At 37.2% G+C, this 27,272-nt stretch overlaps 1 protein-coding gene across 12 annotated transcripts in view; it reads left to right on the top strand.

The window, feature by feature from the left end:
* LOC121249895 overlaps nucleotides 1–17,210 on the top strand; it is a 37,479-nt gene extending 20,269 nt beyond the window's left edge. For 9 of the 12 annotated variants that reach the window (XM_041148743.1, XM_041148740.1, XM_041148744.1 and 6 more), the window contains 3 exons: nucleotides 9,411–9,518; nucleotides 9,647–9,712; nucleotides 11,005–11,449. In XM_041148743.1, coding sequence (XP_041004677.1) covers nucleotides 9,411–9,518; nucleotides 9,647–9,712; nucleotides 11,005–11,079 — 249 coding nt within the window. In that variant the 3' untranslated portion in view covers nucleotides 11,080–11,449. Of the gene's footprint in view, nucleotides 1–9,380; nucleotides 9,519–9,646; nucleotides 10,464–11,004; nucleotides 11,450–17,196 lie in introns of those variants that run through there. The other 3 variants (XR_005937665.1, XM_041148748.1, XM_041148749.1) reach the window with 3 other exon arrangements.
* The last annotated feature ends 10,062 nt before the right edge of the window (nucleotides 17,211–27,272 follow it).

Genomic DNA, 27,272 nt, shown 5'->3' with positions numbered 1-27,272 from the left:
GGCGACAATCTTGTATATTCTCTTCTATATAATGAAAGCAAACCCTCGGTAAAGGATATTCAAACCAATTTGACAAAGGAGGGGGACAAATGCACTAAGTTTTTGCACAAGATGGCTAATTCTCATAGGCGCAATAATGCTATTGAGGTTCTTCATTCCAGCTCTAATGTGTTTCAATCTCCTGATGAGATCCAAGATCATATAGTGAAGTATTATGAAGATCTCTTTTTTGAGACAACAGAATGGCATCTTAAACTTGATGGTTTGAATTTTGACCAGCTGGATTCTGGCTCAGGAAGCTGGTTGGAGAGGCCGTTTGAAGAAGCGGAGGTGCATCAAGTGGTGAGAGGTATATGCAAAGATAAAGCCTTGGGTCCGGATGGCTTTTCTATGGTTTTTTTTCAAGAGTGTTGGGATATAATGAAGGAAAAAGTGATGCAGGTTTCCATGATTTTCATTATTGTCATAAGTTTGAGAAGTCCCTAGATGCTACTTTTATTGCCCTTATTCCGAAGATAGTTGGTGCCTATGAATTGAAAGATTTCCGTCCTATTAGTTTGGTAGGTGGGATTTATAATTTTTTTTTTTTTTTTTTTTTTTTTTTTATAAGTAGATGAAGCCTTGCAATAATGAAGTTTTCAAATAATGACATAGGCTCCTTATATTTTTTATGGGATTTATAAAATTATTTCGAAGGTGTTAGCTAACTGTATGAGTCTGGTGATGGATAAAATCATTTCTAAACCTCAAAATGCTTTCGTTCGGGGTTGGCAAATACGGGATTCAGTTTTGATTGCGAATAACTGTTTGGACAGCCGGATGAGAGAAGGCATTCCAGGAGTTCTTTGCAAGCTGGATATGGAAAAGACATACGACCACGTGTGTTGGAATTTTCTTTTTTATATGTTTGGAAGATGTGGCTTTGGGGATAGGTGGTGTGGGTGGGTTAAACATTGTGTTTTGACCGCTCGGTTTTCTGTCTTAGTTAATGGTAATTCATGTGGATTTTTTTATACTTTGAGGGTTTGAGACAAGGGGATCCGTTATCCCCTTTTCTTTTCGTTATTGTTATGGAGGCATTGAGTCGCATGGTGGAGGCTGCAGTAGGGGGAGTTTTCTTGCTGGTTTTTCATGTCAAAACATTAAGTAAATCAAGAATACCCAGAGAATGTTTTTGGAAAAACGGACTCTCTTTCGTTCAACCTTCCTTCATTCAACGTAAAAAATCATCTATACAAGGAAGTAGTTAATATATGCCATACACGGAGTCTAACTAATTCCTAATATTCAACATCTATACATGGTAAGATAATCTGTACAGCTAATATTAACAGAGTCCTAATTTGGATAGATTTCTAAAATTGTATACGTTAACATCCCTCTCAAATTGATACTGGTAAGTCAATCAGCAACAATTTGCCAGCAAGAGATTGATGCCGCTATCGAGTCATTGCTTTGGTGAAGACATCGGTCACTTGGAGATCCGAAGAAATGTAAGGAAGAGATATCACCCGACTCTCCAAGGTATTTCGGATAAAATGACAATCAACCTCAATGTGCTTAGTGCGTTCATGGAAAACGGGATTGATGGCAATCTGAATAGCACTAGTGTTATCAGCATGAAGAGGAGTAGAATTAGTCTGAGGAAACCTAAGCTCCTCCATAAGACCACGTAACCATACAATTTCAGAACAAGCAATAGACATGGCACCATACTCAGCCTCAGGAGATGATTTAGAAGCACGATTTTGTTTCTTACATCTCCAAGAAATCAAGGCATCACCCAAAAACATACACCAACCCGTAGTAGATCGACGCGTATCCGGACACCCAGCCCAATCAACATCACTGTAGGCAACAAGTTGAAGAGATGAGCCTGTAGGAAAGAATAATCTATGAGTAAGTGACCCTCGAAGACAGCGGATAATGCGGCAAACTGTAGCAAGATGAAGGTGCCAAGGAGAAGACATAAACTGGCTGACTTGATGAACGACATAGGAGATGTCCGGTCAAGTAGTGATCAAGTAGATAAGACTCCCAACCAAGCACCAATAGAGAGTAGGATCATCCAGAAGATCCCTTTCATCTTTCCTATATTTGACATTTACCTCCATAGGTGTATCAACAGAATAAGTGTCCTCTAAACCAGCCAATGTGATAAGATCTTAAATATACTTATGCTGGTTCAAGAAAATACCATTAGCCTGATGATGAACCTCTAGTCCCAAGAAGTATGTGAGCTAGCCAAGATCTTTCAAATGGAAAGTTGCATGTAACATCTTCTGAAGCTTAGTAATCAAATCACATTCAGTACCAGTAATGATAATATCATCCACATAAACCAAGAGAAGAACTATACCCACATCAGACGTGTGGAAAAAAAGAGAGGAATCATACTGACTTTGTGTAAAGCTGAAGGTAAGAAGTGTACTACGAAACTTCTTAAACCAGGCCCGAGAAGCCTGCTTGAGCCCGTACAGAGAACGCCTCAGCTTATAAACATCATGAGGAGAAGAAGTAGTCATACCAGATGGAAGCTTCATGTAGATCTCTTCTTGGAGATTACCATGAAGAAAGGCGTTATTCACATCCATCTAATGTAGTTGCCATGACTGTGAAGCGGCAATAGCTAAGATGGTTCGAAACGTGGTCATTTTGGCAACAAGAGCAAATGTCTCCTCATAGTCAATCCTATATTGCTGTTTGTTACTCAGAGCTACAAGTTGAACTTTGTATCGGTCCAAAGACCCATCAGAACAAAGCTTTACAGAGAAAACTCATTTACTCCCAATAGGTTTGACTGTAGGAGGACAATAAACAATATCCCAAGTATGATTCTCCTCAAGTGCTTGAAGTTCCGCTTGCATTGCAGTTTGCCAACATTCATGTTCCATAGCCTGTTTGTAGGAAAAATGAATGAAAATAGAGGATAAAGTAGCTCCAAAAGAGAGAGGGGATGAGAAACCATACCAATTAGGGGGTCGAGAAGGACGAGTAGACCGGCGAAGAGTGGTGCAAACAGGAGCAGGGTCGAGATCGAGAGGGGGCACAGATGAAGTGGAACTAGACTCATGACGACGACATCATTCATACACAAAACCAAGTTTAAACCTTTCCACAGTCATTGGAGAATCAGAGAATCTAGGCATAAGAGATAAAGATAAAGATAAAGATAAAGATGGAGAATCAGATGAGAGGGAAAGAAATATTAATTTTCAAAGAAAACCATATTCCTCGAAACACGTATACGATGAGCTTTGGGATCATAACAAATATAACCCTTTTGAGGTATAGCATAACCATGAAAAGCACACTTAACAGATTGAGTAGTAAGTTTATGTCGTTCATGAGTAGGGAGATGCACAAAACAAACACAACCAAATGCTCGAAGATTAGAATATGAAGGAGAATGACCAAACAACTTAGAAAAAGGAGAAACATGATGTAAATTAGGAGAGGGTAAGTGATTGATCAAATGAACTGCAGTAGAAAGCGCTTCACACCAAAAACGAGGAGGAACAAATGATTCAAGTAAAATGGTTCTTACCACATCAAGAAGGTGACGATTTTTCCTCTCAGCAATACCATTTTGTTGCGGTGTCAAAAGACAAGAACGCTGAGAGATGATCCATTTGCTGTGAAGAAAGTCCTGAAACTCATTAGACACGTATTCTCCACCAGAATCAGAGCGCAAGACCTTGATGCTGGCAAAGAATTGAGTCTCAAGAAGTGCAAGAAAGCCCTTAAATACTGAAAAACTTCGATCTTAGCCCGTAGGAAGTAAACCCAAATAAAGCGACTAAAGTCATCAATGAAAGTAACAAAGTACTTATAATGCGCATGAGAAACAACAAGTACAATCCCCCAAACATCACTATGAATAATATTGAAACATTGTGAGGCACGAGATGCATGATGAGAAAAGGTATAACTTTACTTTGGCCAAGTTTGCATGATGTACAATCAAAATAAAGATCAAGAGAAGAACATGTTTTATTTCTCAATAAACCAAAATGAAACAAAGTATGAAGTACATCAGAGTTTGGGTGGCCTAGACGTCTATGCCACATCACATTTTCAAAACCAACAACATTACAGGGAAAATAAAGTAAAGGAAAATTAGGGATAATGGTGGAAGGAGAAATGTGGAGAGGAAAGAGTCGTCCCACTCTAGGCCCCTTCGCGATCATTACACAATTAGAACGAGAGAAATAGACATTACAATTATTATCAACCAATTGACCAACAGAAATAAGATCTGTGGAGAGGTCAGGAGACACAAAAACATCAGTTTAAGGAAGAAGAAAGATCACCAACAACGCTGATAGGTAGAGAACTGCCATTAGCGATGTTAATTTTCATCATAATTTCTGACATTGGAAAGAGTAACAACAGTATCGGTCATATGGTTAGAGGCTCTGGAGTCAAAATACCATGGCTTAGAAGAAATTTTATGATTACCTGAGAGTCCAAAAGCAGAAATGATTATCTGTTGTACTATTTCAGGAGTGAGTGTGTTTGGGTTTGCTAAGGCTGTAGGAGCAGGAATAGGAACAACCCGCGAGGCAGCAGGCACTGCAGCAGAACTAGAGGCACCAGTGGAGGCATGATAAGCAGTACCCTGCTTCCTTTCTGGTCGAATGGGACAAGCAGAGATGATATGACCATGTTTCTTGTAGTAGTTACACAACTTCTTGGGGCAATCCCAAGCAATATGATCAAAAGCTTTACAACTAAAGCACTGGACAGCATGCATGTCTCTACCCTTATTCCTCCCTTGTGCTGCATAAGCCACAGTAATAGTTGCACTAACAGTAGCCCGATGTTCCATGGCAGCCTGAGTTACTATACGCTGCTCCTCACAAAGAAGTTCACTCAAAATGCATCCAAAGATGATACAGGATGACGATTCATCAGATTAGAACATGCAATTTCAAAGTCGAAGCAGAGCTTCATCAAGAATTGATCTTTCTTGCTTGTTTCATGCATTGCTTGAACAACAGAGAGAGTTGTAGCGGTAACATTAGCATAAACAATGTCTGAATAATCAGCCTAAAGATTTTGAAAACCAGAAAAATATTCCTCAATGGAGAGGCTTCCCTGTGTGAAATTGGTCATCTCATACTCCAATTGAAAATGTTGAGCCGTGTTGTCTTGATTATAAACTTTGTTTAGATAATTCCACATGTCAGCGGCAGTTTTATAAGGCCTCAAATTGAGAACAAGGTGAGGCTCAACAAAGCTAAGGATCCAGTTCATAACCCAAGCATCCTTGATTTCCCATTTAGACAAAGCCTCAAAATCTTTAGGTGCAGGATCACTCCCATTAATATGAATCCACAATTCTTTTCTTTTAACAAATAATTGAAATTGAAACTCCCAACCAGAATAATTTTTGCCAGTAAAATGAATAGGGAACGAGTCTAACTTATCAGATGACAACCCACGCCGAAATCCACAATAATCCACAAACTCACGCCGATGACACCGAAATCCACAAAGAAATCCAAACTTCAACTCAGACAGAGCCAAGAACGTGCACAAAAAGCACTGAAAGTTCTCCTTTCCCAAAACCCAGATGATGCCGAACGAGAACCTTGCTTTTGTTCTGAAATCCACTACAAACAGCATCAAGAATCTCGAAGGAGTACTCATATGGCACCGATCATCCCCAAACTCAACTCAGATGGCGCCGAAAATACAAGAAAGGTAAAAAAAAAATTCAAAACTATGAACCTTGCTCTTGATACCATGTCAAAACATTCAATAAAACAAGAATACCTAGAGAATGTTTTTGGAAAAACTGACTCTCTTTCGTTCAGCCTGCCTTCATTCAACGTAAAAAATCATCTATACAAAGAAGTAGATAATATATGCTATACACGGAGTCTAACTGATTCATAATATTCAGCATCTATACATGGTAAGATAATCTGTACAACTAATATTAATAGAGTCCTAATTTGGATAGATTTCTAAAATTGTATACATTAACATTTCAGTGGGAAACAATAGTAATGGTGTTATTTCAATTTCTCACTTATTATTTACGGATGATACTCTTATTTTTTGTGATGCTAAAAGTGGTCAGATTCAAGCTTTAATGGCTGTTTTATTGTGTTTTGAAGTTGTCTTGGGCCTCAAGGTGAACTTCGGAAAGTCGGAATTGGTACCGGTGGGGGGTGAGGAATATTAACTTCCCTGCGGATTTGTTGGGCTGCAAAGTTGCTTCTCTTCCTATGAAATATCTTGGGCTTCCCTTGGGGGTATCCTTCAAAGCAAAGGATATTTGGGATGGTGTTGTAGAAGAGGTTGAGAAAAGATTGTCGGGTTGGAAGCAGCTATATCTATCAAAAAGGGGGAGATTAACCCTTATCAAAAGTACCATTTCCAATCTTCCTACATAATTTCCATTACCGGTGGGTGTGGCAAACCGGATTGAAAAATTGTTTAGAGCATTTATGTGGGGTGGTATGGGGGAGGAGAATAAATTTCATTTTGTGGGTTGGCAAAGGGTGAGCTGCCCGATTGTGAATGGTGGTTTGGGGGTGCGAAATTTGAATATTTTTAATAAGGCATTATTAGGAAAGTGGTTGTGGAGGTATCAAATGGAAGGGAATTTGTTGTGGAGAGAGGTTATTGATTGGCAGTATGGATGTGAGTGGGGGGGATGGTGTTCTAAGGAGGGTAGGGGGTCTTTTGGTGTATGCCTATGGAAATTTATTAGAAAGGGGTGAAACATTTTTTAAAAACATCTTAAGTTTGAGGTTGGAGATGGTGCAAGAATCTATTTTTGGTTTGATGAATGGTGTGGTGAGAGATCTCTTAATACTGTTTTTCCGGTTGTCTTCAGCTTGGCTGGAAACCAGCAGGCTGCTGTTTCAGAGGTGTTGTGTCGTGCTAATGGGACTGTGCTTTGGAATGTTATTTTCACTAGAAATGCTCAGGATTGGGAACTTGATGAGATTGCAGGTTTTTTCAGCTTTTTGTATTTAGTGAAGATAGGAGGAAATGGGAGTGATCGTATGCCGTGGAATCATACAGGGAGAAATAAGTTTTCAGTTAAGTCTTTTTACTAGATGTTGACAGTTTAACAACATATCTCTTTTCCGTGGAAGAGCATTTGAAAGGTTTTTGTGCCATCTAAAGTTGCCTTTTTTACATGGTCAGCTGCACTTGGGAAGATTTTGAAGGTTGATAATCTTAGGAAACATGGTATGATTTTTATGGAGTGATGTTTCATGTGTAAGAAGAATGAGGAATCGATTGATCATTTACTTTTACATTGACAGGTGGCTAGGGAGTTATGGGTTGTCATTCTTAGTAGAGCTGGACTGAGTTGGATTATGCCTAAGAGTGTGGTGGATCTACTAGCATGCTGGAATAGGCATCATAATAGCTCTCAACTGGTAGTGGTGTGGAGGATGATACATTTGTGCTTAATGTGGTGTTTATGGACGGAAAGGAATGACAAGTGCTTTAATAACAAGGAGCGAGCAATAGGGGGGAAATCTGGAATTCCTTTGTGTCTTTTCTTTTTCAATGGTTTTCTGCTATTGTACTAAAGGGAGGGAATGTTTATGAGTTTTTGTTTTCTTTTCAGCTTTCTAGAATGTAATTAGGTGTCTCATTTTGTATACTTCCTGTGTATATGGGCTTTGCCTAGTTTCATTCGATTCAATAAAGATTCTTACTTATGAAAAAAAAAACCCGCTATTTCGTACATATCTTCATGCAAATCTTCATTTTTTCTTCTAAGCTTCTTTCTTTTGTCTGTAAGAGAGAAAAACGTAAAGGGGATGCATTTAAAGATGAAAAATGATAAACACACATCACTTTTCACAACACTTATGTAATATCATTTTAGGGGTATTTTTGTAAAATACCTTATAAAAATAACATCATTTTAAAAAAATACCCTTATTTTACATGTATTGTGAAAAAGTTTTGCTACTCATCATCCCACATCACACTTATTTTTATTTATTTTTGGTTTTATTCCTACTAAACTAATTGAGGTCTTTTACTCATCATCCTTACATCACATACTTGCTAAGGGGAAAAAAATAAAAAAATTATGTGTGGTGTGTGGTGTAGGGATGGTGATTAGAATTTTTTATTGTGAAATATGTTATAAAATGTATTGTGTGGATATTGTTACTCTTTAAAGATATTTTTGTTTGGAGAATTTTGTCGCTCTCCCAATTTCCCTTTTAAAATAATTTTCAAAATTTCTACTCTTTCTTCCAAAAATACCCCTGAGTTGATCTCCAAAAGTGAAGTGATGTTTTCACTTCAAAGTTCAAACCTTAAATGGTCAGGACCATGTCAGGTGCACCTCGCTGCTTACGCACCCGGGGCCATTCCATAGAATTTTTCTTTCATCTAATTATTACAACTTTCCCAAATTTCCAAACAAAACACCAAAATAATAATTCAACTTTTTCAAATCTCAAAACAAAAGTTATATTAAAAAATTGTATTCTAATAATATTTTAACTTTATAATATTTTTATTCAACTTTTTATCTCCCCTTTCCCAAAACTCCATAAAACATCTTAACTCATTCCATTTTACTACTATTCACAAACTATCTCATTATTCATCTCATCTCATCTCATATATGTAACCAAAAGAGGCCTTAATCTACTTAAATTCAATCTGATCAGGTGTTTCTAGACTCCCACAAATCAAAAGGTGGCAAAACCTGAAACAAATTTTGAGGACCTTTGGAGGATTTTGTAGTCTTTTTTATTCCCATATCATGTACTTTTTGGGGAGTACGGAGGACTCCGCTTCGTTACCTGTACTTTTTTTGTGCTTTGTTCTACTTCCTTTCTCTGTTTCTTTCTTTTTAATGGTCTTTGAGATTTCTTGTCTTTTGTATGCATCTTTTATATTTGGACTGCATTATCTCTGGCATTTTCTCATAAATTTTTGCTTTATATATGTAAGCCTTATCTTCTGTTTTCTAACAAGAAGAGAGGGAGAGAACGAAAGACATGTGGGTCATTGCTTGGAACTTCTTGAAAGGCTAATGAGGTATAGCACTCCAATAGCACTTTAACCGCTTGTAAAAAAAAAAGGAGGATGAGGTCTTAGTTTCAAAACCTATTGACTTTATAACTTATCAACAAAAATATATATAAAAAAGAATTTCGAAAGAAACTTCTTTATATATTTGCAATAAGGAATATGAAAATTTGTAGGCTCAAACCACTTGTATGCAATTTTGTCATTCCTTGCACTCTTCCAGATTCTAGTTTCCTGTAGCATCAAGCACTGAGGTGCTTTTTTTTTTTCTTTTTTTAAACTTTCTTGTTGTGGCATCTTTTTTAGCTTTTCTGAGGATAGTTTGCTCTTCTTGCTTTATGCTACAGGCAGTATACTTATTTATATTACTGATGTAGGCTGAAGCTGCAGCTGAGTTTTTGAATGTCATGAGGCACTATATGGAGTCACTTTGCTCAGATCTGAGGTCTTATGCAATAACTAGCGTACAATCAAACAATGACAGGGTTAGAGTAACTAAACTCATTATCCACTTTTGTATGTGTAAATTTCCATTATCAGAACATTGCAAATACCCTGGAGTGCCAAGCTTATAATACTTTTTTGACATGTATATCTTTGGTTAACTTTTTAGGTTTCTTTACTTCTTAAAGACAGCTTTATTGATTCCTTTCCTAGTAGGGACAGACCATTTATCAAGGTAATTTTGCGTTCTTCATTTTATTTGCAATTTTGTTCCTGTGGGAAGCAGTTTAGTCATTTTCTGTGAAGGAACGATGAATTCTGACCAAATGAGGCACAAATACATACCTTTATTTGGCTCAAGTGAAGTAATATGATATCATCAGCATCAGCATCATTGTCATGAGTATGGAACATAGGCAGGTTAAATTGAGACTTTTATAAGATGACAGGCAGTGCCTGTGAAGAGCAACAAGGTGTGGGGCTAGAGAGGATCCATAGCCATTTTTATTTCATGCATCCACACAAACTAGGAATCTACTGTGAATAGAAATCGAGAAAAGAAAAACAATTGCAGAAGCCTCAGTACTGAAACAATCAACAAATAATCAAATCACACGCAAAGCTATTTACATGGTTCAGCCTTTGGCCTACTTCCGTGGGCAAAAAGTGCAAGAAAACTTGATATTTACATTGGCTACCTATTTCTAACACATCTTATCTCTCTGACACATGCACACACGTGTGGCTAATCTGTTCTTTTTTTTTTACTCAAGAAAAGGTTGGGTCAGGCCAATCCAGTTCAGTTCAGATGCTTGGAAGCAGAACCCCATTATGTGGGGTTTATTTGCATGCATAGGGTCAATTTAGTGGGTTGTGTCGAAGATGTAGAGTCATAATTTGTTTCAACTTCTCGGGCATTGTTTCTATTGGGTTGAGTTGAGAACGTAAAGTCATAATTTGCTCCAACTTCTTGGGCATTGTTTCTAGTCATTAAGAGGTGGGATGGGATTTGGGGTAGGTCTCAGCAAGTGATAGATCATCGTTGAAAAATTATTGCAATACTTGACTGAGGGAGGACTGAGAGTTGGATTGGCTTAAGAATTTGGATAATGGTGTGTTGAAGGATGAAAGTACACTTGTATCTGTGATAACATTTAGATGATGCCATCTATCTTGAAGCCCTCTTAAAATGTTGCAGGAACGACTAAATGAGTACTAGGTTTGCCTCACGCCAGGATTGGTCCTTCCCATCCCCTTTCATCTATGGGCTGTTGTTGAACTGTCGGGATTATTATATTACTCCTTTTAGTAGTTGTGGGCAGCATGTGTGTACTTTCTTATGCAAATTATTTCTGGATCAGTGATATCTATCGGACTCAAAACTTGTACCAAGTACAGTTCATTTTGAATGAATTGATTCGATCAATAAATGAGTGTATTTAAATGTTCAATCTTCATATTTAGGTTGGTATCAAGTTGTAAAGTTAATTATTTTTATTGCTTATGGATTTGGTTTGAATTTTGCAGCTATTTGTAGACACACAATTGTTCACTGTCCTATCGGACTCTCATTTGTCCAGCTTTGAGAGTGGGTACCTTTAACTTAATCATGTGAGGTTGGCAATGAATCCATTGGTTAAATCCATAGGTGCAAATGAAGGTTCTATCAGTCCTCGTGACTAATTGAAGGATAATTTTTCTCTTACTGTTTGAGATGAACCCACGACAAGTTTTGGAGCCATTGACTGTGGACTGCCATATACTTGAAGCTTGTAAGGATGACTTGTAGCATAAATGGTTAAAGTATAGTTTCAAATACCATACATCAGTGTCCGTTGTACTGCCTAGCAAGAAAGAATCATAATCCCCATCTTTATGGTGTATCTTATCTAGTGCTTACTATAGGTTTGCCTTACACCAAATCTCTGTAAATAACATAATAAAACAATCTATGAAGAGATAGTTTACCTGATACAACTATCTTTGGTTTATTTCTGAGAAGATTTCAATTTATGTGGAAAATGATGCTGCTTCTCTCTCTCTCTCTCTCCCCCCCTCTCCTCACCCCTCTTGAATGGATTCAAGATGAAGTTGATGTAACTGATTTGAAAATTCTTTTACCTTATATTCATATATATGGCTTCAGCACGTTCTCACACACGTGCGTGCACAGCTTCACCATGATCTCATTTTACCGGTGCATTTGTTTTTGTATCGTATATTATGACTGACATATGTGTGCGCAGGCCAAGGTCTAATGCCAAGTTATGAGGCAGCTTTGAAAGATGCTAGGTTTGACACCTAAACACTGAAATCTGAGAGCTGCTCTTCAATATAGATCTACCTCTAATTTTGGCTTTCAAAATCGTGTCGCAGGGATAAAATTTTAATTAGCTATACTTTTGCAAGTTGCTGAATCTCAAATCTTGAAATCTAAGCTGCAATATTAGCTGAGATCATAAGGAAAAGCTACTTTACATTGTGACTGTTTCTCCTCCTATCATTATCAGAGTTTGGCTTTAGTGTTGCTTCTCTTGGATCTTCCGCCATTCAAGTCTCACCCCCTTGCTGCAATGGAACTCAAATAGGTTTCTAACAATAGCCAACTCTTTCGCGGTTTCGCCAAAGCCTGGTCTGGCCTGTTAGGCTTGTGGGATTTGTTTGGATCCTTTAATTCTTTCTCTTGCCGACACTTTTGACTTGGCTGATCTCTTAATAAAGGTGAAGCATGAGGGTTGAGAATAAAGGTTTTGCCTGAATATCATTAACAGATTTTTACCTTGGTGCGCAAGATACAAACACCATACAAGAGCCCTCACTCTCGCCGAGGGTTGGGTCATATAATACTTGAGTTCCTCCTTGGCTTTTGTCCCCAGCTGTTGCAAATATCTTCAGCAGCAAAGAAAAGCATGCATGTCATCAATAAGTTTTCTCACTTCATAGCAACTTACACAAAGTAGCTTGGAAACAGAAGTTTTAGTACTTTAAGAGACCCATAAGACTGATCTGCTACCGTTCTATTGTTGTACTTCATGCAAGAACCAAGATGATTGAACAATGATTTTCAGATCCTATAAAGGCGTGTTATCTCATGTTTACCTGATTTGGCTTTGCTTTGGGTGCCAAGCACACCGCACAACACTACAAGCCGGGATATTAATCCGAGTAGAAGTGGAGATCACATCCTGTTGGCACAGGAGTTGTTGAGGAACTACCACAGGAATACAGGCCCTCCCCGCCTTCCCTTCTCTCCCCGGTATCGTCCCACATAGAAAGAAAGAGAGCATAGCCCCGGCCAGACCTGTGGTAGAGCTTTCTTATTAATATTCCTCTCCAGGTGTTAGAGCAAATTCAGTTTTCACTTAAACTATGGAAGCAAGCTCACTGTTTGGTTAAATCTTAAAAGCATATAAACTCTCTAGTTCTGCTCTCCCTCTCAACAAATGTCTTAGTTAAGAGAATTGGTTCACAAAAGTAAAGTTTTGGCTTGCTGTGATGCATCAGATTGTAAACATATTTTTACTATAAAGTAGGTTTAATGTATACATCTAACCAATCCTCTCCAGTTTTAGCATATTTGTTCATCCGGATGTTCAAATTAGTTTATTATCGCCTTTAGTATTGAACCATCGCTAGAGAACAGAAGGCCAGTAATATCATCTAAATAACTTCTTTTTTAACATATCTGTCTGGCCTGCTTCCAAGAACCGCACTTAAACAATCAGCAAGCATGATGCAAACATCAAAAGAACCTAGAGTGTTTCTACCCTACAATATATAGAATCAATTGGTACAAAGATATTAGGTGAAAAGCAACAAGTGACTGTAATATATACAACCCATCTGCTATGCATCTTCCTTCGCGATCCCAAGTGGTTCAAGACACGACTTATTTAACCCGTTTAACTCATTTTATATAAATGGATTGAGATGATTCATATATTCTTTTTTAATCCAATTAATATAATTTCATATATACAGAGATAATTATATAAATCGTTCACAATTACGACTAAATTCATGATAAAATATTTTATTATCAATCTCCAAACTAATAATATATAAGAAAATTAATTTTGAAAATCTTCTCCATATTCTTTAGTGCTGAGACACGCTCTTCCCCTCTTGCTTGGAGAAAATTATTGGCGAAGAAATTTCATGTTTACCATTATCACTGACTTGTACATTCTCTATGGAGTCTCCCATATTTCTCATTGTTAGGGTTCCGTAGTGGGCTAAGGGAAGAGACATGAATTGAAGTGAAGTGTTTTTTGTTGGATTTGTCGAAGTAAAGAAGGAGAAGATTGACGTAGTTTGAAGAAAGCTGAAACGACGTCGTGGAGGCCAAGGACTTGAGTGGACCAAGACGTACCGTTTTGGCTGGGTGTTTGTGAATTTCATTTAGTCTGCAGTTAGGTGCTACGCACAGTTTTTAATTACCTTTGTAATTGAATCTGTAAAATGCAACGCTTGAATTGATTCCAAATGGTGCATTTGCCTGTCATTTGTTTTTCTTCATGCTGTCAAGGTCAAGTTAGTTTAGTCTCAATTTTGTTAGAGGCAACGTCTTAAGGCAAGGAAGGCAGTGAATTGTGATATCATCTGGAATATTGTTGAAGAATTTTGTAAGGAGGTTTGAGAGCCCTCGAAGCACTCCCATAGCAATACAAGTCTTTGTAGCAATTTATCAAACACCATGTGTGCCCTTTTTTCTATTACAATAGTCGTAACAATCCATTTCTATCATCTTTCTCATTACAACAGCAACCACAATAGAGTTTACACAGGAACAGTAACCTTCCATTTTCATCATCTTCCTTATTCCAACAGCATTTACAAGAGAATTCTAATAGTGGTATCAGCTAGCAGTCGGTCCTATGGCAGAAAACACATGCTAAAAAACCTAGCAATATAATGTCGTCCAACAACAAGTCCATGATGTCCAGCAGCAAAACCTTCATCAACACAAACAATGGAAGACCTGAAAACAAACATACAACAGTTAAATGATTTGGTACATACCATTGTCCTAGCCCAAAATACCCAAGTCCCCCAAAACAGAGACCCTCACCTAGACCCTCCCTATTTCCAAAATAACCATGACCAGAATGACCCCAGAAGGCCTAATCTGAGGGGAGTTAAACCTAAATTTTTCCATTTCCATGGTGACAACCTAGCGACTTGGCTCTTTAAAGCCAATCACTATTTTGAGTTTCACTAAACACCTTTACCTCACCATTTACTTATGGCCTCCTATTATATGGATGGAGAAGCTCTTGTATGGTACCAAAAAGCCTTGGAAGGGGGGGGGGCAGTTTCGAGATTGGGATACTTTTGCAAGGTCTGTGCTGATTCGGTCAGAACGAATAACTTATGACAATCCCATGGATGCCTTAACTCGTTTGAAGCAAACTAGTTCTATAAATGCTTGTCAAGCACAACTTAAGACCCTTTCCAATCGGTTGAGGGGATTATTCAATGTGCATAAGCTGAGTTGTTTTCTCAACGAGTTGAAGGATGAGATCCGTCTTCACATTCGAATGTTCAATCCCGTTAGTTTAAGTGCATCATTCAGGTTGGCTAAGATACAAGAAGAATACCTTGTAAGCACCAAGAAATCTAGCAAGGTTATGTTGGATAAAAGCAATCCAACGGGAGGAGGGAATTACAGCCGTGGGCCATACTCGAGAGAAAGAAACAGCAGTAAAAGGTAGAAATCGTGTGGGGGAACAAGGAAGGTGTCGTCCATTCAAATGGATGAAAAGAGAAAAAAAGGCTTGTGCTACCACTGTGATGAGAAGTGGAGCCCAAACCACACTTGCAAGAATCCTAAAATTTATTTGTTGCAAGGAGATGAGGAGTTATTTAAAGATGAAGAGGAACCACTAAAGGAAGAAAATGGTGAAAATGAAGCTTTAAGAGTGACTGAAACTAGTGTAGAGGCACTTGAAATTTCTCTAGCAGCTATCCAAGGAACACCCACCATGAGTACCATGTGTTTACTAGGAACTTTGATGGGAGAACCTGCTGTGATTTTAGTGGACTCGATCAGCTCACACAGCTTTGTGGAGTCCACTTTGATAACACAATTGAAGTTGTCAGTTAATGCTTCCAGCAACTTGAATGTAAAGGTGGCCAATGAGCAGAGTTTGAGGAGCTTAAGCAGGCTATATCACAGCCTCCCGTATTGAGATTACCTGATTTTAACAGCCCTTTCACCATTGAGTGTGATGCGTGTGGTATGGGGTTAGGTGCCGTGTTGATGCAAGCGGGACAACCCATTTCTTACATGAGTAAGGGCCTTAAGAGGAAGGCTTTGTTACTATTAACCTATGAAAAATAACTTTTGGCTCTTGTGACAACGGTGCAAAAATGGAAAACTTATTTGCTTGGTCAAATTTTTATTATTAAAACTGACCAAGAAGCGCTTAAATATTTGCTAGAACAAAGAATGAGAATGGAGATGCAATAAAAATGGGTGGCTAAGTTGATGGGCTATCATTTTTCTATTGAGCATAAAAAAGAGAAGAGAAAATAGAGTGGCGAATACACTCTCAAGAAGGATGGAAGATCCAAACAAGGGTGAATGTGCAGCTATACTTTCTTTTCCTACCCCTTGTGGCTAGATGAGTTAAAACACAACTATCAAGAATCAAGTGAGATGATTATGTTACTGGACCAGCTCAAGGCATATCTGAATGTGCCTAAAGGCTACTTGTTGAGGTAGGGGTGATTCTTAAAATGGGCGTATTGTGTTAGTGGAAGCTTCTGATTTTTTTAAAAAAAAAAAAGTGTTGCAATTTGTCCATAATAATCCTCAAGCAGACCATTCGGGGTACTTGAAAACATATAAGAGAGTAAAACTGGAATTTTACTGGAAGGGTATGAAAAAAGACATAAAAAAGTTGGTTAAGGAATGCGATACTTGTCAAGTCATGAAGAATGAGACCGTACATCCAGCTGGGCTTCTCTAGCCACTTCCCATTCCCAACAAACCCTGAACTGATATATTGTGGAAGGGTTACCCATGTCTAAGGGGTTCAGTGTGATATTGGTGGTGGTTGACCGACTCTCTAAGTATGGTCATTTTATATCTTTGGCCCATCCCTACATTGCTCAAATGGTGGTGGAAGAGTTTATGAGGAATGTTTTTAAGCTGCACGGGTGCCCTAGGTCTTTGGTATCAGATAGGAACCCAATTTTTCTGAGTAATTTCTGGAAGGCTATTTTTAGTGCACAAGGGTCTTCACTTGACTTCAATTCAACTTATCACCCGCAATCGGATGGTCAAACTGAAGCAGTGAATAAGTGTGTGGAAGCCTACTTGTGCTGCTATGTTAGTTCTAAGCCTAAGTATGAGCTCACTGGTTTCCAATGGCCGAGTGGTGGTATAATACCACCTATCATACGACCATAAAAATGACCCCTACCAGGCTGTCTACGGCTATCCCCCGCCTACTCTTTTGTCCTACGTACTAGACACAATAACAAATGAAGCAGCAAATCAGTTCCTCAATAACAGAGATCAGTTCATCAATTTATTAAAGCAAAACTTAACAGATGCACAACATAGAATGAAACATTATGCTGATAAACAGAGAACTGAAAGAGAATTTGAAAAGGGAGATTGGGTTTACCTTAAGCTTCAGCCATATCGTAAAAAAACCCTAGCTTTGAGGAGAAATCTGAGGCTGCATTTAGATGTTAAACTAAATTGAGTTGAGTTGAGTTGATATGATAAAATATTGTTAGAATATTATTTTTTAATATTATTATTATTTTAGAATTTGAAAAAAGTGAATTGTTTATTACATTTTGTGTTGGAATTTAAAAAAGTTGTAATGATGAGTTGAGAATCCAAACTAGCCCTGAAGCTGTCTCCTGGGTACTACGGGCCTTTCCAGATGGAAGATAGAGTCGGATCCATGGCCTATTGATTGAAACTCGACGAATATTCAAAGATGCACCCTACATTTCACATTTCCTGTTTGAAGAGAATGTTAGGATCACAGGTCCCCATACTCAAGATCTCCCTCCCACAGATTCCTCTGGAGAAATCCAACTAGAGCTTGAAAAAATTTTGGATCGAAGGATGAGGAGGCATGGAGACCATGCGGTAATAGAGGTGTTAGTTAAATGGAATGGGTTGCCAACGGAAGAAAGTACGTGGAATTTTTGTGGAAGTTTCAAGGCCTTTACCCACACCTTATGGACAAGGTTTTTTGAAGAGGAGGGGAATGTTAGGGTTCTGTCATGCGCTGAGGGAAGAGATAAGAAATAAAGTGAAGTGTTTTTTGTGGGATCTATCGAAGTGAAGAAGGAGAATATTGAAATAGTTTGAAGAAAGCTGAAATGGCATCATGGAGACCAGGGACTTGAGTGGACCAAGACGCACCGTTTTTACTTACCTTTGTTATTGAGTCTGTAAAATGCAACGTTTGGATTGATTCCAAATGGTGTGTTTGTCTGTCATTTATTTTTCTTCATACTGACAAGGTCAAGTTAGTTTAGTCTCAATTTTGTTAGAGGCAACGTCTTAAGGCAAGGAAGGCAATGAATTGTGATATCATTGGGAATATTGTTGAAGAATTTTGTAAGGAGGTTTGGGAGCCCTTGAAGCACTCCCATAGCAATACAAGTCTTTCTAGCAATTTATCAAACACCTTATGTGCCTCTTGTTCTATTACAGTAGCCGTAACAATCCATTTCTATCATCTTCCTCATTACAACAGCAACCACAATAGAGTTTACACAGCAATAGTAACCTTCCCTTTCCATCATCTTCCTTATTCCAACAGCATTTACAAGAGAATTCTAACACTCATGCAAGCTCAATGTCTCCTACTAAAACTAGTACCTCATCTAATGCTGAATGGGAGTGTAAATTCCCTGGTTCTAAGGTTTCCTTCAGATATGTGAAGGAGTAAATATCCGAATTCATAGCCATTGGATACCCTATTTCCCAGCAACCTCTGCCAATCCTCTAAGGCGTCTTGCAGTTGACTCTTAGGCGCGGTTTGGATAGCAAGTTGAGATGAGATGAAAGTTAAATAAAATATTATTAGAATATTATTTTTTAATATTATTTTTATTTTAAGATTTGAAAAAATTGAATTGTTTATTATATTTTGTGTAAAAATTTGAAAAAATTGTAATGATGAGATGAGATGAAATGATATGAAACACTTTCATTATCCAAACGGAGCTTTAGGTGCCATTTGAATAGTAAGTTGAGATGCGATAAGTTGGAATGAGAGTTGAAAGTTGAATAAAATATTATTAGAATATTATTTTTTAATATGATTATTTTGAAATTAAAAAAGTTGAATTATTTATTATATTTTATATGAGAATTTGATAAAGTTGTAATGATGAGATGAGATGAAACACTTTCACTATCTAAATAGGACTTAAGAATTCTAATTTCTTCCCTCTCCTTTAAGGGAGGAAGGTAGGGGGCTACCCGCCCCCTACGGGGTGGGGCCACCCCGCCCCTCGCCCCCGCATGGGAGTGGGTGGCAGGGTACCCCGTCCGCTTGTCGGGGTGTGCGGGTGGGCCTCCATCCGTCCACCCCTCGCCCCTTACTGGGCTTTCGGCCCATCTCAATTATCTGGGCCCTAAATGACCCAGAATTTAACTAAAAAAATATATATATTTAAAAATTGAAAAAAAAAATATATATATATATATATATAGAACTATTAACTATATATTAAGTTTCAACTATTAATTAATTAAGTAATAATCATCACTAAGGCACTAAACTATTACAATTTACAATTATACAAATTAAGAGAACTAATAAACTATTACAATATTACAAACTCCTATAAAAATATTAAATATTACAAATTAATGAATTATAATATTAACTATTGTAGTCACATTACACTTAATTGTAAATTAACAAAATCATAACTTTTCAATTTGATCAATTTGGGGTGGCGTTGTGGCAGTGAGTTCATTGAGTGATGAGTTGTGACGACTGCTGTGAAACTGAAAATCAAAATCATAAAAATTAATAAGTTATAAAACCTGAAATATTAATAAGTTAAAAATAAAAAAAATTAGAATTATAAAGTTATAAAATGAAACAAAAAATTAAAAAAATTAAAATACAAAATATCAAAAGTACTAACCAAGATGAGATTAGGATTGAGCTATTGGAATTTGAGATGAAGATGAGGCAGATGAGCAAAGATCTGTCATTAGGATTCGACATATATATATTGAGAATACAAAAGGTAAAAAACATACAAGCAAAATAATTAGATACTAAAATATGATATAAAATTATAAATTCAAAAAACAAATAAGGGACAAATTGTGCAAACCGTAGTAATGGTAGGTCCAATACAAAGTCATACTGTATCGGAGGTATCCGTAGACATCGTCTCATATATCACTATAACAATTAAATTTGAAATGAAATTAATGAATACCAATTAAATGAAAATAAATTAATTAATAAGAAATTAGAAAATGAAATTAAAATAAATACTAGATCCAAGCTTATCACCACCCTCCTCCTCGACGTCGGCCTCCTCATACTCAAATACATCTGGAACATGGACAAGGGACTCCGCCCCTCCACACGGGGGCGGAGTAGAAGTAGGGCGGGTCCCTGGAGCCCCATTGCCCACCCATAGAGGAAAGAGGCCATTGGCCCACTATCCTCCCAATAATGGCCGTATTTCGCTTTTTTTTTTTTTTTTTTTTTTTTTTTTTTGGAGCAATTGGTTGAAAAAGTGCATAATTTCGTAAAATAAAATTGCATATTAATGAATAAAATGTTTAATAATTTGAGATATTAGTAGTTAAATAATAATATTAATATTATACCTTAACAATAAAAATATGTATACAAAATTAAATATATGCATACTGACTTATTTATTAATCGTGACTTATCGAGTTAGTCCGTTTTGTAACTCGCCGGTTGCCACCACTGGCCTGCTATCTACTCACGATTATTATATGGCCAACTAGCCGGATGCTAGAGCTCCCGCTACATGTGTTTTATTATGTGTTTTTCTTAGTTCTTTTTTTATATAGATTTTTTTAACAATATTAAATATTTTGAAAAAATAAAAAAAAATTATTAAAAAATACTTTCTTAATCATGAAATAAAATAAAAAAATTATACGATCGTATGAAGAGCAAGATTCACAAAGTTATTTTGAGAAATAACCTTTTTTGTTTCTTTGAGAATCTTGTCCTTCTCAGGATCTCTGGAAACAGTTTCCGAGATTTTGAAAGGTGAAGCAGATATCTCAACTCCCTTGTGGGTGATGAGAACAGTCTCCAAAGGTGGATGGCTTGACTGAACTACCATCTTACCTTCTTCCTGGACAAAATCAGTTTTAACAACGTTCAAAGTATTGTTTGAAACGTAAATATTTTCAACAAAATCAAAGAAAAGAATATGCTGTTGCTGCTTATTCATTTCTTCTTTCCATTTCCGTTTAACACGTTGTTTTTCTTTTTTAGAATACTTTGCATGATAGGCTCTTCGCCTAGCACTATTTTTTGAAAGTTTGTATTCTTCAAAAAGATAAACAAGATCAAATGCAAATGGTTTATTTAACACAGTTAAACTATGATGAATCTGAGGAGCAACAGGAGCTACCATTTCTGAAGCTGTGGGGGATTCAGAAGATTCCTCTTCTTTATCAGCTTCATTATGAATAGGCTGGCCTTTAGAAGAACCGGCACCCTGTGCTGAGTAAAAAGCAGAAGTAACTTGAGAGGACGTAGAAAGTCCTTTCAGTTTTAAAGCAGGATTAACATGTTGGGTAGTTTTAACAGAATCTTCTAGAAATTGTTTGAGATTTTGGTCTCTTCTTACTGGAATTTCTGACCCTTCAAAAGAAGAACTAGATCCAGCATAAGAATTTCTTCTTAGCCCTGGAGATCTATTCTGATCAAAACTAATTTTAATGGTTCCATCCAAATACTGTTGAATGTTACTTGGATAACTATCAACAGGGTTTCGAGGGATAGCGATTGGAGGAACTTCATCTTCCAAGATCCATTCTTTGGGAAGAGTTATATCTTTCCAAAAAATCATTCTTGGGGTTGAAACTTCCGCATCTGGGGTGGAACTCTGGATCAGTAGAGTTTTTCCCTGGATGGATCCATTCTTTGGGAAGAGTTATATCTTTCCAAAAAATCATTCTTGGGGTTGAAACTTCCGCATCTGGGGTGGAACTCTGGATCAGTAGAGTTTTTCCCTGGATGGGTTTTGCAATTGCACAATAATCAAATTATGCAAGCACAAAATAAACAGGCGGTTAAACCGACCATATGCATGTATGCGTATGCAAAGATAATTGTAATTAACATATAAGAAATTAACAAGCTTAAAGTAATTACAAGCAGTTGGTAGTGCAGATTTGCACTTACAAAGATTTGGGTAAATAAGGAGAGTCAAGAATAGGGTAGAGAGGGTTAGAGGTTTTCTCTCAAGTGAGTTCTGGAATGAGCTCTGCCTTAGCACAGAAAGAGGTTCTCCTTTTATAGAATAAGGAGTTCCTGTTTACAATCATTAAAGTTAAACAGTAAATCAATCCGTGAGTGAACAGTAGGGTAACTGTTTAAGCACGGGGTTCAGGGTGTCATCATTGTGTCTTCCAGCTGTCCTTGTGGGCGGCTGCTTTGGCGCAAGACGACGAATTAGGATTCGGTCGACTCTGTGTCTTCCAGCTGTCTCTGTGGGCGGCTGCTTTAGACTCAGAGTGTCAATTAACTCAAAGAGGACTATGGTCGGTCTTCTTTGAACTCAAGTAGTAGTCAGTCATCTTCCAGCTTTGGAATGCCTTCTGAATCATGACCGAAAATATTGCTGTATGAAGCCTCAGAGGATGCTTCCGAATTTTCTTCAGAATTATCACTCGTAGACTTAGACAGTTGTTGTTCCAACAATTTTATCAAATCTTTTTTACCAAGTTTGCGGAGGATGTTATCTTTGGCAGACTTAGAAGATTTCTTCGAGGATGAGCTGGTGGCTTTTCCTCTAGATGAAACTGTTGGAGAATCAGGGGCCTGAATTACCAAAGGGTATTCAGGTATTGCTGAACCAGATTTAATTGCAGGGAATTCCTTCTTGTCTTCTAAATCAGGGGCGACTTGAGGGAAATCCTTAATCATCTGGCTGATCACTTTTTCAGTATAACCATACCTATCCCACCATTTTGTGAAATAAGCTCGGTCCATTATATTAGCATTTTTCTCATAAGTCCATTTGAAGATCCACGGTAGTTTGTAGGTCTTGCAGAAATGGAGCTCATAAGGAAACATCTGGGAATGCCGGTTCAATTTTGTACCAGCAAATTGTTGATAAAATGTAAAAGTTCTGACGAGCTGCTCAGGGAGATTCTGGGAAATTAAACCAAATAGGTCCCACCATTGGAGAAACCAGTAAGGGAAAGTTCCTTTGAATCTTTTATCAAAATTGATGAACCATGAATGGCTCATATCAGGTACCTGAAAGAACATGAAACGTCTCCAGGCAGTTATGTAATCAAAATAATTATAACTTAGTGCAGAGTCTTGGAGCCTTTTAAGAGTGGATGGGTTGGTACCCCATTCATCTTCTGTGATGACTCGAAGGATATAAGCACTATGATAAATTAATTTGGTGGAATCATTCTTATCATAAATGGGTTTTATGACAAGAGAGTTGGTGAGAATTAAAATACTGGAGTAATACTGGAGATTTTTGGAGGAATCTTCAGGTATCCAGTGGAAATTAGGGGGGAAATAGGAAGAGGCTATTTTAAATGGATCTGTAAAATTAGAACGGCAAGGTTCTATATGGAACAGATGGGTAAGAAATGGCTTCTTCATATACATAGAATTTCCTTTTGGGAGGAAAAACTGAGGAGTAATCAAAGTAGGTCCTTTTGATGCAATTGCTTTCGCATATGGATCAAAAGGGGTAGAAACCGTAGACGCGAAGGTCGACGGTTGCGCAATTTTACCAAGAGGTGTGAACCTATTGGCAATATCCAGTGCTGTTGAGGGAGCACTGGGCACAATGGATGATCCAGACTCATTCTTGATGAGTTTTATACTGGGTATTGGAGGTGGGGGATTCGCTCTCTGTTTTTCTTTTCCTTTCTTTTTGCTGACGCTCATGGTTGGGTGTCTGCAAGAATTCTCTGGTAAGAAAATCAGGGATAGAATTATCAGTGCCTTTGATGTATTCAATATCAAAATCAAAAACACTTAATAAACCTTGCCATCGTGCAAAAATATGTTTTGATGCAATGTTTTGAACATCTTGTTCTAAAACAAATTTAGCACTCATGCAATCAATGCGAAGTAAAAACTTCTTGTTTAATAAATCAGATTGAAATTTAGAAATACATAGTACTATAGATAATATCTCTTGTTTAATAGTACTATATTTTTCTTGTGCAGGGTTCCAGGTTCCAGAATGGAATCGAACGATTTGTTCAGAAGAACCTGGTGAAACAGATTGTTTCAGAATGCCACCATAACCAATGTTTGAGGCATCTGTCTCAACTATTTTGAATGAATCAGAAGTGGGGATACCAAGGCACGGCAGAGTTTTGACATGTGCTTTGATTTTCCTCACTATTTTAGTATGAATTTCTGTCCAAGGAGGAGGATTGGAAAGAAGTCTTTTGAACAATGGACGACATTGTTTCCTCATATCCTTGTAGAAATCGGCAACATAGTTAAGAGATCCTAGAAATCTCTGTAACTGGTTTTTGTCAAGAATGACATCAGGGAATTTGTCGGCAAAATCAATGGCTCTTTGGATGGGCCTGATTTTTCCTTCAGAAATATCATAACCAAGGAATCTGATCTTGGTTTGGAACAATTTGATCTTTTTCGCAGAAACGACAAGACCATTGAGTCTAATGATGTCTAGAAACGAATTTAAATGTTTCCAGTGTTCATCAATAGATTTTGAAAAAACAAGAACATCATCTATGTAGACGATGGTAAAAGCAGTGAACGAATTGAAAATGTCGTTCATGATATGTTGGAACTCACTAGGGGCATTTTTGAGACCGAATGGCATCACATTCCATTCGTAATGACCAAAGGGAGTAACAAAGGCTGTCTTATACCTATCTGACTCGGCTATCTGGATTTGCCAAAATCTTGATTTGAGGTCAAATTTGGAAAAGACTACAGCATCACTCAACCTATGAATTAAGTCGTTTTTGTTGGGAATAGGGTACTTAATCCACTGCAAGACTTTGTTCAAGGGTTTGTAATTAATGACTAGACGAGGGGTACCTCTCTCTAGTTCGGCCTTTTTTCGGACATAAAAAGCTGGGCAAGACCAAGGGGACTTACTCTATCTAATTATGCCTTTTTTCATTAAATCAATAATCTCCTTTTTGCAGAATTCTAAAGTCTGACTATTCATCTGAATTGGTCTGGCCTTTGTGGAGATTGTGCGTTCATCAAAATTTTTGATATAGGGTAGAGAAACGATGTGTTTCTTCCTATGCCAAAAAGCATTTGGTAAATCAGAACAAACATAAAAAACAAGACGCTTGTTAAAATCATCAATTTTGGAAATCAGAATGGGCGAAGATAAATGTTCAGAAATCTTTTTGTATCTTATTTCCTGTTTAAGGAAATTCAGATGCTTTTGTTTTGCAAAAAGTAAAGATTTCAAACTTTTATCTTGATCAATCTCTTGACGAGATGCAAATTTGAATTTGACCTTTTGACCAAAAGGGTCGGTAGTAATACCATCTTTTTCAGTCAAAAAAGGATATAAAGCAGAAATAAAAGGAATGCCTAAAATCACTTTGGCAGACATGTTTTTGACTAAAACAGAAGGGATTTTAAAGCAAACATTATTTTGGCAAACATGAGCGTTATTAAGCTCAAAAGTAATTTTCATCTGAGATCCATTTGCAGAAAACAATCTCTCAGAGGATTTTTCAAAATATTTGCTAGGAATGAGTCCTTCCTGAATACAATTCAGGTCTGATCCGGAATCAATCATAGCAACAACAGAAAATTGAAAATCATGGGCAACCACAATGGTAACCCTTGAAAACCATTTTGGAGGAATGGTATGATGGATTAAACAAATCTGGTTATCAGCAGCTAACTCATGTTGGCTAGAACCAGAGTCGTTCGTTTGCTCATTATCAGAAGGGATGTCCTGATCAAGTTGTTTATCAATTTTGAACACTAAAAATTCTTGCTTTAAAATCTCATTTTCAGACTTAAGGTTGTTAACCTCAGATCTGAGTTCAACGATTTCTTTTTTAACAAGATTTATTTCGTGTTGCAAATCATTAGTAGAAATTTCCTTGGGTTTTTTCTTTTGAAATCTTTCCAAGGTTTCTTGAAAACTAATCCTGTGTTTTGAGGGTTCTGGTTCTTGACGACCCAGAAGCTTCTTTAGCTTAAGAAGATATTCTTCTTTGAGCTCAGGATTTGTAATTTGGGAAATCAAGGTTAGGTCGGTTTAACCGCCTGTTTATTTTGTGCTTGCATAATTTGATTATTGTGCAATATACTCTGTTCTCTGTTTCTTCCATTCCCTTCCTTCTCTTCTTCTTCAGTCAGGCTCCGCCCTTTCCTTCTTCTCGCTGTCTTGATGCCTCAAACATTGGTTATGGTGGCATTCTGAAACAATCTGTTTCACCAGGTTCTTCTGAACAAATCGTTCGATTCCATTCTGGAACCTGGAACCTTGCACAAGAAAAATATAGTACTATTAAACAAGAGATATTATCTATAGTACTATGTATTTCTAAATTTCAATCTGATTTATTAAACAAGAAGTTTTTACTTCGCATTGATTGCATGAGTGCTAAATTTGTTTTAGAACAAGATGTTCAAAACATTGCATCAAAACATATTTTTGCACGATGGCAAGGTTTATTAAGTGTTTTTTATTTTGATATTGAATACATCAAAGGCACTGATAATTCTATCCCTGATTTTCTTACCAGAGAATTCTTGCAGACACCCAACCATGAGCGTCAGCAAAAAGAAAGGAAAAGAAAAACAGAGAGCGAATCCCCCACCTCCAATACCCAATATAAAACTCATCAAGAGCCCCGTGCTTAAACAGTTACCCTACTGTTCACTCACGGATTGATTTACTGTTTAACTTTAATGATTGTAAACAGGAACTCCTTATTCTATAAAAGGAGAACCTCTTTCTGTGCTAAGGCAGAGCTCATTCCAGAACTCACTTGAGAGAAAACCTCTAACCCTCTCTACCCTGTTCTTGACTCTCCTTATTTACCCAAATCTTTGTAAGTGCAAATCTGCACTACCAACTGCTTGTAATTACTTTAAGCTTGTTAATTTCTTATATGTTAATTACAATTATCTTTGCATACGCATACATGCATATGATACCAAAGTGAGAGGTTTACTCCCTTCAAGCATGTCATAACCAGAGGTCAAAATATTTAAAGTCAAACATTTTGAAATATGATTATCATCAATAGCAAGAGTTAAATCAGGATAACAATTAAAATGGACTGGTCCGTTCGTTAAAGACGATTGGATCATTCCGAAAATACTTGTTTCAAAATGATTGAATCTGGCATCCCTTAAACAAAACAGAACGGATGCATCGATGCCTCTCCTTGTTAAAGGTTTGGCAGCAATTTGGACAGATCCAATATGAATATTAATATTATACCTTAACAATAAAAATATGCATACAAAATTAAATATATGCATACTGACTTATTTATTAATCGTGACTTATCGAGTTAGTCCGTTTTGTAACTCGCCGGTTGCCACCACTGGCCTGCTATCTACTCACGA

Source organism: Juglans microcarpa x Juglans regia, chromosome 2D (assembly GCF_004785595.1).
Source record: "Juglans microcarpa x Juglans regia isolate MS1-56 chromosome 2D, Jm3101_v1.0, whole genome shotgun sequence".
Classification (NCBI taxonomy): domain Eukaryota; kingdom Viridiplantae; phylum Streptophyta; class Magnoliopsida; order Fagales; family Juglandaceae; genus Juglans; species Juglans microcarpa x Juglans regia.
This window is presented reverse-complemented; position numbering and strand designations above follow the sequence as displayed.